Source organism: Nycticebus coucang, chromosome 2, assembly GCF_027406575.1.
Source record: "Nycticebus coucang isolate mNycCou1 chromosome 2, mNycCou1.pri, whole genome shotgun sequence".
Lineage (NCBI taxonomy): Eukaryota > Metazoa > Chordata > Mammalia > Primates > Lorisidae > Nycticebus > Nycticebus coucang.
In genome coordinates this window covers 100499091-100514537 of record NC_069781.1, presented here as the reverse complement: position 1 = coordinate 100514537, position 15447 = coordinate 100499091, and the positions used below count along the sequence as shown (strand labels likewise).

At 39.9% G+C, this 15447-nt stretch overlaps 1 protein-coding gene across 3 annotated transcripts in view; it reads left to right on the top strand.

Annotated features, from left to right (window-relative positions):
* AOPEP (aminopeptidase O (putative)) overlaps window positions 1-15447 on the top strand; it is a 422485-nt gene that overhangs the window by 102359 nt on the left and 304679 nt on the right. For all 3 annotated transcript variants that reach the window (XM_053577274.1, XM_053577284.1, XM_053577293.1), the window contains exon 5: window positions 8307-8552. In XM_053577274.1, the coding sequence (XP_053433249.1) occupies window positions 8307-8552 (246 nt within the window). The remainder of the gene's footprint in view (window positions 1-8306; window positions 8553-15447) is intronic.

Below are 15447 nucleotides of genomic sequence, written 5' to 3'. Positions count from 1 at the left end.
TAGGCCAGCGATGGGGAGCCTTTTCATCTTGGAAGGCTATATTAATTTAGCTATAATCAAATAAGGCTGCTTTCAAGAAACTTTAATTATACACTTAAAAAGGTACATTATTTTTTTAAAAATCCAACTACTATATACTTAATTTCAAAAAGTGAAAGCCACTTGTTAATTTTAAAGTTAACTAATCTCACAATGATTTTGTTGTGTCTGCTTTTTGTTGGAAAGCATTTGAACATTTGGTTGCAGCACAGAGGCCTGCAGTTTTAGTTGAGCTTCTAGATGGGCGTCAGTCATTTGTGATCTCAAGGGCATCTTGATTTGGGTTAGGTAGGAGAATGTAGATTCACAGCAATAAGTGGTTGAAAAGCAAGAAAACACATTGCTGAGGGTGTGGGTATTCCACTGCATTTTTTCATATTTCAGTTAAATGTCATCTACTAAGAGCTCAGCCAATTCCATCTGTAGTTGTTTAGGTGCCTGGGTAATATCAAGTAGGTGAGGCTGAAATGCTAATTTGAGTGTGATATCATGATTCTCAAAGTCAGTGAAACTTTCATGGTAACTCCCAGTTAATAGGTCTATAATAGCTGCATATTCTTCAAAGGATTTGTATATATCATCCTGTTCACCAGTGATCTTCCCTAACATTTGGCTTGATGCTAAGAAAATTTTAAAGTCATTGTTTGATGCTAACTGAGGTAAATGTTTATCGGAAACTTCCTTTTGAAGAAGAAATGTTTCAAAAAAAGATGGTTTTTTTGAAATGTTTGGTTTATATATAGACTTAGTTTCATCTTGCAAAGAAGTATTTAGGTCATTTTGATTTGAAATGATATCACATAGAAATGCTGGATTCCAATAGAAATCTTTTTTCAATAATTCTCATTGCTGATTCTTTTTCTTATAAAATTTAACTATTTGTTTTTAGAGAGATAAATTTTTGATTAATGCCTGTCTCTGCTCTAGCCAATGCACTTCAGAGTGATACAGCTAATGAGCAAATCCATACTAAATACCTCATCACTCACCATTACTATTTTACAAAACTGATCTTGTTGTGTTGCATTTGTACCAGTATAGTTAACAATACATAAACCTATTAAAAAGCCTCACTTAAGAAAATCATTGTAGCGCAGGAGATTTTGCTGATGCAAGATACAGTGAAAAGAAACGAGAGCATCTGTTGATTCCTTTTTTTATCTGTGCAATAAACCCTTCAGGTTTTCCTGTCATGGAAGGTGCACCATTGTACATACACTCACAAAATTTACCAAATTCAGTCCAACTTCATGACATGTACCTTAAAAGTTATTGACAATACCTATTCCCTGTGTTTTATTTTCAAGAGTGTTCAAAGCAGGTAACTCTTTATAGCAAAGAAAATCTTCTGTTATGACCTGAACAAAGTATAAAACCTGTGCCAAGTCTGTAATATCAGTTGATGCATCTAAGTGACTTAACAGTGTATACGGGAGATATATATATATATAAAGCATACACCTACACACCCTGTATTGTCGTTTAGAAGAATTGCATGAAGTTGTTTGGTGAAGTTGAAGTTTCTTCCTCCTGCCAGTAGTTATGGTTCTCCTTAACTTAAACGTTAGCTGTTTGTACTTTGAAACATTATTGGGGTCTAAGCATCCTGCAACTTTGACAGTGCATACTTTCAAAATTTCTACTTCACTGAATGGCTTCCCATTTTTCCTGACTATATAAGCTACTTTGTAAGTTGCTTCTGTGGGATTATGATTATTTCTAGATCTTATTGCTACTGGAAAGAATTTGCTTTACTTTTGCTTTCTACCTTTTAATTTCTACAATACCATCTCCCTGTTATTTAAATATTTGTGGTCCTTATGGGTATTATAATGCTGATGAGCATTGAATTTCTTTAATGTCGTTAATTGCAGTATCACAAAGCAAGTAAATCATCTTATTTATCTTTAGCAGAAACACAATAATATTGCAATTCCCAACCCTCATTTAAAAAGAGGTTCCTTCAGTGTTCTCTGGACCTTCTTTGACATGATGGGCTGTCAAGCAGACAGAATTTTAAAATACTGTGAAGCTGTGCAACTATCCACAAATCCCACTTCTGACAGAAACATGGTACACTGTTGTCAAAAGCTGATAAGAGACTGGCGTACTTGACCCCCCTAAACTTCACCCACCAGCCTCATGTAGTAGTAGTGCCCATCAGTCAGGGGCAGTTTGAACTAAATCATGAGTGTGACAGCTGTCACTTTAGCCCTTATGGGCTAATGTTTCTCATTGTACCAATCTGGGAGGATTATTTTATTGAAATGTATTTTATTTTTTGATATTTAAAAAATAAAAATATAAAAGATTAACAAAAACGTATTAATAAAAAATGAAAGGATTTGTTCTACGAAGTCTGGATTTAGTCGAAAGACTGCCCCGAAGGACCTAGAAGGCCACAGTTTCCCCACCCCTGGTATAGGCCATTGGATGCTCAGTTGTAGCCTAGCTGGATGTTCAATCTTTTTTGCTTTGAGTGCCAAGAAAGACAGAGGGGGAGTGCACAGGAGCACAGAAGTGTGCATCATGCCTCATTTGTAGTGCTTTTATACCCAGCTCGATTAAATCATTTTTCTATTTACAGAAAGTCACTAAATCAGTACATTTTGGTGGGGAAAGCCCAGAGTAATGTACAGATGATTCGTTCATTTTGAAAACCAGCTGAGAGATCCTCTTACTGCAGACCCTTTCTGTGTTGGTTTTATTTTGCCATGCTGCTTTTATTCTTGACTGTGGTGACTGTGGGGGTTGGTATCTTTAGGAGATGAGGCCATGTGCTTTCTTTTCTGACAGGCACATCTTATTGCCTGTATTTTGCTTTTTTTGGTAGAACAGAGGTGATTTCTACTTCTTTTTCAGTAACTTGCCTATTTTGGACCATCTTCCTTGAGCTATACAGAATACTTTAGAATGTTTTTAGTTATATATTCTCAAGGGAAGAAGAGAATTATGGGCAGAAGCGACATGCTACTTTCATGTGGGAACATTTAATTGCATGACGGACCATTTAGTGCTCTCTTCAAGTGTACTGGGGTCACAGAGGAGGCCTTATTTTGCAGTTGCAGGCAGCCCAAATTTCTGAGTGAGTAGGACAGGTGCTCTGAGAGTCACTTGGATGCACAGTGGATTTAGTATGTGTGAGAAGTAAACTTTTTTGCAGTAAGTCACTAAAACATTGGGGTTGTTTGTTACTGCAGCATATCCTACCCTATCCTGAATTGAAACTGAAGCCATTAGTGTTTGGAAGTCAGGAAAAAAATTGATCTAAATATCATCTCATTTAGTCCTGAGGATAAACCTTTAAAATAGATTGGATAGATTATTATTGCCATTTTACAGATAAGTATACTGATTCTCAGAGAGTAACTTGTTTATTTGTTCATATTCATATCCCGGTGACTCCCTAGAGAGACAATTCTGAATCTTTTTATTTATTCATTTAGTCTTTCTTTATAAACAGAGTCCTGCTCTGTCACCCAGGCTGGAGTGCAGTGGCAGGCTCACAGCTCAGTGCAGCCTCTCACTTCTGGGGTCAAGCAATCATCCTGCCTCAGTCTTCTGAATAGGTGGGAGTACAGGTGTGCACCACCTTGCCTGGCTAAGTGTTTTTTTTTTTAATTTTATTGTGGAGGTGGGTCTTTTTAGCTTTGTGTGCCTAGTCTCAAATTCCTGGGCTCAGGTAATCCTCCCATGTTGGCTTCCCAAGGTGCTAAGGTTACCAGTGTGAGCCACTGCACCTGGCCTGAGATAGAATCTTACCTGAAGACTTAAAAAATTGTATAAAATACCTATTCCTCACCTGGAGTCTGATCCACCCTCCCATCTGGAGAGTCACTGCCATAATTCAGCTACTGAATTGTGATAGGAGTGTCTCATGTTGGAACAAAGAAAGTGAAGTTGAGAGCCCTGACTTCGAGCCTGAAGGTGCCATCCTTACTTGGTTGGATCTGGCTGTTTGGGCCAAGCTGCATTTTCCTTATCTCCAGAATAAAGACTTTGTCGGTGGGTTCTCCGATTCTTCTTAGTGAAGATGTTCTCTGCTTCTCGTCTAAAGCCTGGGGATTAATTGGTTGTTAGAGGAACTGTGCAGCTGAAAAATGCGTACCTTAGGCCTAGGTAAGGCAAAGACAGACATTTGTTATTTTGCCCTTCCAGTTGTATTCCCAGGAGATACAGGGTGGGCAGTGGGCAGCAGCCACTTCCTGGGTGCTTTTTCTTTCTGCCCAGAAGCAACTGAAATGGCTTCTCAATTTTCTCACATCCATCATTCTAAAAGGAGGAGGTTATGGCCAGATCAAATGGGGATTCTGGGAAGAGAAGAAATCTAAAACTCCTGCTGTGATTTAGGTGACGAGGAGAACACTGCTCCTCCTCTCTTGTCCTCTGGAGTTCAGAGCCAGCTGAGGAACAGACAGAGAAGATTGAAATAAAGATTTTGTTATTGGCAGAGCTGGACTGAGGGACTGCTTAGGTGGGTGCTGTCTGTGGGTTTTCTAACACTCCATTTCTTTTTTTTTTTTTAATTTTTTTTTTTTTTTTTTTTGTAGAGACAGAGTCTCACTTTATGGCCCTTGGTAGAGTGCCATGGCATCACACAGCTCACAGCAACCTCCAACTCCTGGGCTTAAGCGATTCTCTTGCCTCAGCCTCCCGAGTAGCTGGGACTACAGGCGCCCGCCACAACGCCCGGCTATTTTTTGGTTGCAGTTCAGCCGGGGCTGGGTTTGAACCCGCCACCCTCGGTATATGGGGCTGGCGCCTTACCGACTGAGACACAGGCACCGCCCGTAACACTCCATTTCTAAATTAGATAAATTTACCCACCCAGTTACCAACTCAGCTGGATTGCTACTGACCTTCACAACACAGACGCACAGCTTGCCTAACGCAGGGCAGACAGCAGACCCCCAAGTACCCCTTTTGTGGGCAAGCAGATTCCAAAAGAGAAAGCTAAGAGTAGCCAAGCCAATCAGGTGAGCTGAAAGGAGGTCAGTGGTGCCATTCTAGGGAAGTATGTCCTTTTATAGAACCGTGAGTCCTGGGAATTGGGTTCCTTCCACTCTCCCTTCCATGTCTGATAGACTATGACGAAGTTTTTCCTTCATTTATCAATGTGCTTGTCCATCAAGCATGGACTGCAGATAACATAATAGCTTACATTTGCTGAATCCTGCTTGGATGCGTGCTTCATGTATGCTATCTTTAGTCATCAGAAAGTAGCTTTGTATTTTTATCTACAAAACCTCTGACTCCATGCAAAGTTTTCCAACAAAGGTGCTCTGAAGTGCCAATCGCAGTCTGTTTGCAGTTATGTTCACATCTGGTCCCTTTTGCCTTCCCATCCCCCTTTCTCCTTCAAACCTTCCTAAAACCACCAGCTCAATTCATGTAAGTCTAACTTTTACTGGGACCTTATATGGCACAGTTTTCATTTGCCTGGTGTTTTCTGGGTTCCAGAAATTTGGCCAAAGTGTTGGTCACTGAACTTTTGATCACTGTTCACGCCGGCTGAATTATAGGATGAACATTCCCTCTTCTAGCTCTAGTTTTACATATACTCCAGCCCACTCTGAGTGAGCATTTTAGCAAGTGCATTAATTATAAGGCACTCAGATAAACTGTCATAATTTATTAATTTTATTTTGCTGCAATATAACCTTCTCTAGCTACAGGGGAATCTTTGTATTATGTTATTTAATCTGTGGAGGCCTTTGTTGGGGCCACACAGTTTAAGTATGGATATAGTTTAACTCGGTAAGTCCAGAGGAATTCAGCAAAAATGATTAAAGGCATGGAAAATGGGCACTACAAAGAAGAAAAGGCATTAAAGTTACTCATTCTAAAGAGGAGGACACTGATTATGGACTGATTATGGAGACTGATTACAACTCTTCTTTGGAGTTGTAAAGTATATGAAAATGAAAAGTTGCCTTGAAAGGAAGATAAAGCATCTGTGAGTTGATGCTGTGTCTGGAGAAGACTCTTCATGACTTTGTTGTATGAAGGAGGCTCATGTCATAGGTTATCATGGAATTATAGTGTCAGAAGAAATCATCTTCAGTTTTAAATTTATTTTTAATTAAAATATATACGTCAAAACGTGCAGATCTTAAGTGTTCAGTCTGATGACTTTTTGAGGATTGCGTATACCCGAAATCAGATAGAGAACATTCCATCACCCCAGTAAGTTCCCACATATGCTTTTCCAGTCAGTTCTCTCCTCCTCCTCCCTCTGGCAGTTACTTTTGTTAAGACCATATTAGAGATGAGGAAAAAGAGGCCCCAGCTACTGAGTTACTTGCCTTGGGTCACATTCAGCCAGTCTTAGAACAGCTATTGAAGCCCAAGTTTTCTGATCCCCATGTGAGAACCCATAAGTGGCTTTCCCGATGCCATTTCCTTTTCCATTTTTATTGGGAGCCATCCTAGTCTTACTTGGTCATCCTTTGGTTGCCTTAAAGTCCTACATTTTCTCCAAGCCTTTGATTATGAAGAAAGATGCTAATTCACACAACTAAAATCATCATCATCACCTGAGCTAGTGTCATTTATGTCCAGAGAGAACTTAACTCACCTTTTTTCCTTTAACAAATTGGCTTTTGGCATATATCTTTGCCTAACTCAATTTATTCTCTAACCTTGGAGTTCTTGACTGCAATAATCTTTCCCCATGAGGTGTTTCTGGCAAGGCCAATGGACAGCCTCTTTGAAAAATTGTGCCGTGTGTAGGTAGAATTTAAACTCATGCCCCACCTTTGTCCTGAAGATGCTTGCATACCTCCCGTTTCTCCATTATTGAACGTGCTCTGAAAGCTTTTTAATGGAGAGTATATTAGCTTAAATTAGTAAGCACATTTTATACATTAGAAAAAGGTAACATGGTAGTTAATTTAATAAATGGTCTTCTTCGCTTTGTGAGACCGTGGATTGAATTGGTCTGTCAGCGTAGTACAGCAGTGTCACGGGGGTTCATTGCAGCCTTACCTGTTTCGTGTTTACCAGCAGCACCGTTACCCACTATCTCTACAAAGCTAGGTTTTCAATGCAGGGACACTAGCCAGAGTTCAATGTCAGAAATTATATTCTTCATGTTACCTTATTCTGGAAGAAGATTTTATGAATCTCCATCTGTTTTCTTACTCTCAACTTTGATGAAACCTTATTGGTACTGGAAGCTGTATCCTATGCACCATGGTAGTAAAGGGTGAGGCTTATTTACACAGCCTGTAGACCCTCTGAACACTGGCGTTAGATGGGTGAAAGGCACTTCATAAATTTGGAGAAGAGGTATTGTTGAAGTCTGCTCATATAGGGACATGCCAGCATTTCAGTATTTAATGGAAGTGAGCACCTGTAGTTAGAACTATAACTTAAATTTAGAGAGATTTTTCCATTGTGTTTGAATAAAGGATGTGTTAACAGGTGAAAAAATAGAGTTCTCTTTGATGTAGATTTCTTTGGATAGATAAGTTCTCTCGAGGCCTATGAGTCAGGTTGTCGGAATTTTTCTTTAGCTCCGCCTTTGATGGAATAATTGGCAGTGGTCAAATGGTGCAGGCTGGGCTCTAATCTGTTTCCTTAAAAGGTTGAGTTGCTTAAATTTGCATGAAAGTGGATTGGGGAAAATATTTATCAAAAGTGCCTCTGCATTACCTAACAACAACTTTTGATGATGAGCTTTGCAAAGAACACCAAGATTACTTTTCAGTAGAATGGTTTGTGTTCTTTTGAAAGGTTTGAATCTGCAGGTGTCATTTTGATTCATCGTTCTACCTCAGTCCAAGTCTTTTATTCTAGGGAATTCCAGAATGGGATCTTTAATTTGGGTCTGTCATTCCTTACCTTCTGAGTTTTGAATCACCCCTTACTTGGAGAAGATTTTTCCTATAGTGATAACTTGAAAGTACATTATTGAGTGCAGAAATTGTTTTTGTGTGGGAGGTTGTTTTATTGTTTTGTCTTAGGATTTTTTCCCCCTCCTTTATTCCAAGTCAAGATTTTACCACCTTCACTTAGCTTTGGTTGAAGCTACTCCATCCATTCAAGCACATCAGTGAGTGTTTTGACTTGTAATTTTTCATTCCTGCACAGAGCCATTCAAGCCAAGAATTTAAATGAACAGTCTTTGCTTGTGAGCCTGCCTGAACCACTGTCTCCTAAAGTTGTCCACATCTGCAAGAGTTCTTCACCTCCATGGCAAGAAGAATAAACACAGTTCGCTATTAAGTGCGTCTATGTAGTATTTATTTTGTGTTGTTCCCCAGGTACATTGGCATTTGTGGTCACATGGAATACCCCTGCCGCTTTCAGAATCCTTCTGCCACCACCCAGGAGATCATTCCTCATCGTGTCTTTGCCCCGATGTGCCTCAAGAGTGCCTGCCAAGAGACCCTTCTGCGGTTGATCCCTCCTTGCCTCTCAGCAGCACATTCTGTCCTAGGAACACACCCGTTCTCCCGGCTGGATGTACTTATCGTCCCTGCCAACTTTCCAAGTCTGGGTATGGCCAGGTATGTCGCTCCACTGTGGCATTTGAGGCTATATGCTTTGGAAATTCTTTGACTATTTCTTGCTTTCCTTGCACATGCTTGGACATCTCATTGCTGCCTTGAAGGGACAGTTTTCACATATACTCCATCATGCATGAGGTTTTGGGTGTCATGGGCTCAATTTGGATTGCCTTAAAAATAAAAAGCTTATTGGGCGGCGCCTGTGGCTCAGTGAGTGGGGCTCGGGCCCCATATGCCAAGGGTGGCGGGTTCAAACCCAGCCCCGTCCAAACTGCAACAACAAAAAAAATAGCCAGGCATTATGGCGGGCGCCTGTAGTCCCAGCTGCTCGGGAGGCTGAGGCAAGAGAATCACATAAGCCCAAGAGTTAGAGGTTGCTGTGAGCCATGTGACGCCACGGCACTCTACCTGAGGGCGGTACAGTGAGACTCTGTCTCTACAAAAAAATAAATAAATAAATAAAAATAAAAAGCTTGCGTTGTTGCTGGGATTAGAATGGAGTGGTATATGTTGGATCATGGGTGATCAGTGGCTGTTAGCTTGGGTGATAAGAACATAATGCTGATGAGTCCAAGGTCATGGCATCAGGCTCTGGGCACAGTACCACGACTTTACAAGGCCACAGGCTGCTCACCTAATCCTGACCAGCTGTCTCATCCATTCTCACCACTAGTCACAAGGGCAACAGCTTGAGAGTGAGAGACCATGGATGCATCAGTGTAAATCCAGCTCCACTACTAGCAAAACAGCTCAAAGCAGATTGCTTTCTCTCTCACTTGTCTTGCAACTATTTTTTAATACAGTAAATGCATTATTCTTACTGTGTTTTGGTTTAGTTCCTATAGAAAATCAAAACCTGCGAGTTGAAGCTCTCCCCTATATATTATTTACAGCTAAAATCTATTCATTAATGCTATTGTTCATTCAGTCACGGGTAGTTGTGTTCCAGTGAGAAAAAATAGGGAATGTACTCAGGATTTTACTTGGTTGTATTTCTATTTGAAAATCTTAATCATTAACAGTGAATATGCTTGACTAAGGATGGGAAAAATAAGCTCATCAAAACATGTGACTTCAAATTTTTCCCTATTAGTCAAGGAAATTCCTGCTGCCAATTAATTTCCATGCTTTTGAGCAGCTGTCATTTGTGGTGTTTTCCCTGAAAACTGCACACATTCTTAGTAAAACCCATGAGTAGAAGAGAACTGACCAGAACATTTGCTTTTGATCTTTACTACATACATATACTTTTAAAAAGTTGGCTGACTTGCCTTAATCCTTGAGAAGGTCTGAGAAAGTCATTTAGGCTGATTTTTATCCTGTATTTATGAAGATATGGGACTATAGAAACGAGGATGATTATATATATTTGGTTATGTGCATCACGTAATTGTCTTGGATGTCCATATATAGAATTTCTCTTAACGAGGGGGCTTCTTTGGTCCCTTTGAAGAGTCTGCTGAACTTAATTTAAGCAGAATTATTGGTGAAGAAAAGGTTGTTCATTAAATGTTTCTCATTTGTACACAGTTTTGAGGGGCCATGTTTATTTGGGAGTTTTTGGCACTTTATGAGAGTTGCAGTTTTTTAGGGCATGTTTGCAAATGGTTCCAAGTTCTGGCCTGAGGGAACCAAAAGCAGAATATTTTTCATACACAGGACCTTATTTTCTATAGCTCCTTCCTGGCATTAGTCTGCCAAACCCAGAATTTGTTGACCTGCAGGCCATTCTATAAAGCTTCTCTTTTCACATTTACATGCCTAAGCAGGTAGGCTGTGTGTTTGCTGCTTTTTGAGAGATTTAAAGTGATTTTAACATGCTTAACTCCGTATTTTTAAAGTAATAAGCCTAAGTACCCCAAGGCCAAATGGTACTGGGCACAAATGTCAAAAATATGTGATGGTGATAATAACTTAGAAGTAACAAGACCGCTATTATGCTTAAAAACAAGAGAACTGTACATTTAAGAATTTGTGGTTGCTTGTCAAAAATCTTTTTTTTTTTTTTTCCTTTTTAGACTGTGGAAATAAAGTCTGCCCAGGTCTTGATGTTTTTCTGGGCTTCATTACCGTCCCCTGCATTTTAGTTGTGGAAGGACGACTGTGGTGTCTTCCACTGCCAGTTGGGGTGGGCAAGGGGGAGCTCTGTGTTTTTCCAGGCTCTGACTTAAATTGATTCCACTTGCTTGGCTTGACTCTATCGGGATCCCAACACCTTGAGCCACATGCAGCTGAGTGGGGTTTATGACTCAGCTGGCTGCTGGGGCCCTGCTGCTTTATTTATGGTCAGGGCTTTGCTTGAGGTTCTGTAAAGCAAAGCTGGAACAAAACCAACAGTCTTGTGAGGTGACTTTGTACCCTACACAGGAATAGAGAGACCCCCGGGCTAGGAGGTGCAGACCGAAAAGACCTCCACACTGAAACTTGCCATCGGTCTTGCTACTTATAATATGCTGAGAGATCAGAGGATTTCTCGGTAAATTAAATGGCTCTTTCCTGAGTCTATATTTTATAAACATGCATGCGAGATCATAAATTCCATTCCTCTGGATTCCTTTAGTGATTAGGCCTTAATTATAATGAATACCATTTTATACCATTTCAGTATTCTTTTTTGGCAAATGCCCTTAAACATTCCCACATGAACTAAAATGGGAGAATTATTATTAACCAAGTTGAAGAGATTCTTAAAACTTTGGATAATATCCATGATGATTTCACTGTATGAAATACTATATATCATAGTTTGTATAAGTGAGCTTAAAACTCTTCTCTCTGGTTCTGTTTCTGAGCCCAACTCTGATTTTTCACTGAAGTGGAAACAATTACATTTGAACATCTTGATTATATGTTAATGACAAGTCAATTTACAAGGAGATAAATATGCAAACAATGTTTTAGGATTCGGAATGCTTTTCAAACATAGCAGTAACTAGAACATTTATCCGTACTATCACCTTTTAATATAGCAGCAGCTATGACCTATTGACCCCCTCTTCCCACTCCTAGTCCTTTTCTGAATTGCTCTTCCAGGGAAGAGATGCTTTCATCCTATTCTGAGTTTGCCTTTAATATACTCTATTGATAGTTCCATTCCCATATTTTTCTCATTTGGTATATGTGGGCTTTCTGGTTTTGTTTCATTGTATTTTAGCCTTCATAAAGACAGGAGCCGTGGAGTGTACATCTCTTAGATTGAGTACTGTGATGTCTATGCAAAGATATGGATGCATTTTAAATGCATCTCCCATATGCACAGCAGCTCTCTTCGACTGTTGCTATAACTATTATTCTGCCACCTTCATTGCATCCTTGTACGTTCTTGGTGTCTTAGCTAGGGGTTGGCTAGTAAGCCTAATTTCCCAGTATTGAGAAATACATTAAAGGAGCTCATCGTCACACTTACACACTTTGTTATGATAGCAATAATGTTAATGGAATAATGTCCTGGGACCAGATTTATGACAGTTGCTTAAAATTAATACCTCATTCTTACCTCTGTATGTGTTTATAATAAATGCTTTGCTTCACCATTTGTCTTTCAGCAGTTCACAATTACACGTCACGGGGCATAATTAGGTTGGCAGAACTACCTTGCTGACATCTCAATATGTTCTTCTTCTTCCCCCCCCCCCCATATTTGAATTTTAAGAATACCCTGCAAATCGACTGGGTGCAGTGGCTCACTCCTGTAATTCTAGCACTCTGGGAGGCTGAAGCAGGAGGATCCCTTGACCTTGGGAGCTCAAGGCCAGCCTAAGCAAGAGCAAGACCCCATCTCTACTAAAAATAGAAATATTGTGGTAGACATTTGTAGTCCCAGATACTTAGGAGGCTGGGGCAGAAAGATTGCTTGACCCTAGGAGTTTGAGGCTGCTTTGAGCTAGGTGGATGCCTCAGCATTCTAGCCTGGACAACAGAGTAACACTCTGTCTCAAAAAAAAAGAAAAATCCTGAAAATTATTTCAGGGTGGTTTCTATTTGAAGAACAGAATAAAAAGGCCGTATGTTCTTTAGCTCCACGTTGCAGTTCAGTTATTCACATGTAGCATCACCCATGGTCCCACTTGGAAAATTGAGAGGAAAAAAATGACAGCAATGTGGTCAATGGTAGGTGACAAATTCTGCTTTCACCTTTTTTCTACTGATGCTACACCAGATTGCCTTGTTCATTTGTTTACTGTTTGTTTATTAATTTCTTCATTCTTGCAATACATTTCTATCAAGTATGTACTATGTGCCAGATAATAATTAAGATGCTGAGCCTACAAGGGTGGACGAGACTGATGAGGTCTCTGTCCTTATGGAGTAGATATTCTAGTCAGGGAAGAAAAATAGTATATGTGAAAACAAATCATTAAGACGGGTGCTATAAGGAAAATAAAGCCAAATAAGTGCCAGAGTGGGAGAATTGGTAGCATCATTAGGAGAGGATGGGAAGACTTCTTTTAAGAGTGATGTTCAGGATGAGACTGAAGAATGGGAAGGAGCCAGCCTTGTGACCATCTGGTAGAAGCAACCCAGGCTGAGGAAGTTCCAGTCCGAAGGCCTGAGGTGAGAACCACTGTCATGGTTGGAGGTACAGGATGAAGGTCAGTATGGCAGGTGGGCAGTGAGCTCTTAGAATGGCTTTCCTCAGCCCCCTCCTAAAACTCACTCTGGGCTCCAGCGGATCCCATGGTCCTTCAGGATTTGGGTCACCTAAGGCCTTTCAGTTCGGGTCATCTGAGCTGCCAACACATATGGGAAGGGGGTGGGGGGAGAGAGAGAGCCACTAAGAAATGGCAGAGGTACATAAATCTGGTTGGTCATTCCAGGCAGTCAGGGGTGGTGGAGGCAGTGTCTCAAGTTCTTGGGACTGTAGTTGCCATCCCATCTTGTGATCAGCTAGTTACAACCCGATTAGCTTAGCAGCTGCTGTTCTTAAGCAGAATTCTCCAATGCTGGATCCCTCGGAGAACTTGGTGCCCAAACTGGCCAGCTATCCCCTTTGCAAAGAATCAGGAAGTCTCAGATCACCACATTTTCTTCTCCTGGTGGTTGCTGATTGATTCTTTGCAAGCTATTTTGACACCATAGGTCACAGAGAGGGAAGCTATGTTTATATCTTTGCTCATCCGAGTTTTTATTTTTTTAAGACTGAACAAAAATAGGTTGATAAATAAAGAGCATAGAGAAATAATTATCAATTACTTAACTATTTACTTCAACATGCTTCACAAGAAAGAAAAACTATAAAGCTCCCTATTACACCTGGCTTGTGCTTAAAAGGTTTGATTGTGCAATAAAAGACTTCTGAATGCTTATACTAGTTCCTGACTATTGCATGCACAATTTTCTTAAGTACCTCAATTTGCATGTAAACGGTGTGCACATACATGCCCAAGAGTGAATGTAACCAGCCTTTCCCTCCACCTACTCCTCCCCTGGTGAGACAGGGTGTTGTCCTGTTTATTCTTATCTCCCAGCCAATGTGTAATAGAATAAGCAAAACATAACATGCTGCTACAAAGGGCCTGTTGTTTTCAGTCTGCTAATTGTGCTCCTTTGTGCTGGGGAAAGGAAGCAGTCATAAATTTCTGTCATTATCTTAAGTAGTAAGGTTTCACAGCTTTGAGAATTTTTTTTTTTGCTTGTTCTTTGTTAGCTTCTGGTTGGATTTCTGATCTCCCAAACCCAAACCACCGTACTTATAAATAATCCTTTTTAAATTTCAGGAGAGGTGACCCCCTCCCTCTCCTCCCTGGTTTCAAGGTAGGATACAACCATAGCAGTTCTTTTCTTTCGGAATCAAACTTTGAGCCTGAAGTTAGGGTGGCCTTTCCATTCACCACAGCTGCCAGCCTATCTCATTTCTCTGATGTGCTCCGTATTTTTTGGTTTGTGTGTGGGTTTTGTTTCTTGTTATTGTTTATTTCTCAGAATTTAATACATTCTCAATTTTCTGCATGGATTGTTTTAAAATATATTTTGAATGGGCAGACCATTCTCCTGTTTTCCTTTAATATAGTTCTCTGCTTTTTTAAACAGGTGGGTGTGAATGACAGAAAGCAGCTCATACCATCCTTTTTTTTTTCTGTAAAATTTTAATCCCTTGTTTACTGGCAGCCCTGCCGTTGCTGTAGAGATGAACAAACAGAATGAGTCTGAGTAATGAGGTATATGCAAGGTGATTTATGCCCCCTCTGATACATCCCCTTTGTTGCTTTCTTTGTGTTCATTTTCTCCATTTTGTTTTTGATTCTCTTTTTCTTCCTGAGAAAATTATTTGACTTTTTCTGTCCTATGTTATGGGGAGGGGCTCTTCCCTTCTAATGTGTTTTGGTTCTTTCATTTTGTTGTCCTGAAATAATAACTGGTATTCATAAAGTGATGATCTTCTGGGACTCTGAAAGCCCTTGGCATCCAGGATTTTGTTAGTTTTGACAATACCAGTTTGTACTAAGTGAGGTAGGTAGTGAGGATGTATGTGTAGCTTCCAGTTTTTACAGATCAGGTATAGGAGGATATATAATGTCTCAAGTCACTTAAAGACGGGAAGTCAGAGAGACAAGTAAAATGACATCAACCTGGGATGGCTGTTAGAGTCCAGGGGTTCAGACTCAGGCAGGACTTAACTACAACTGTCTCTGAGGATATATATGTATACCCCCCACACTGAATGTACATATATATATACACACACATATATATGTGCGTGTGTGTATTATATATATAATTATATATATAATATAATTATAATATATAATATAATATATGTATAATTATATAATTATATATAATACACACATACACATGTACATATATATTTGCCTTGGGATGTTCCCATGGAAATTGTAGTGTCACTATGATCAAAGATAACATTGAAAATCAGCATTCACTGTGGGCTGGTTTG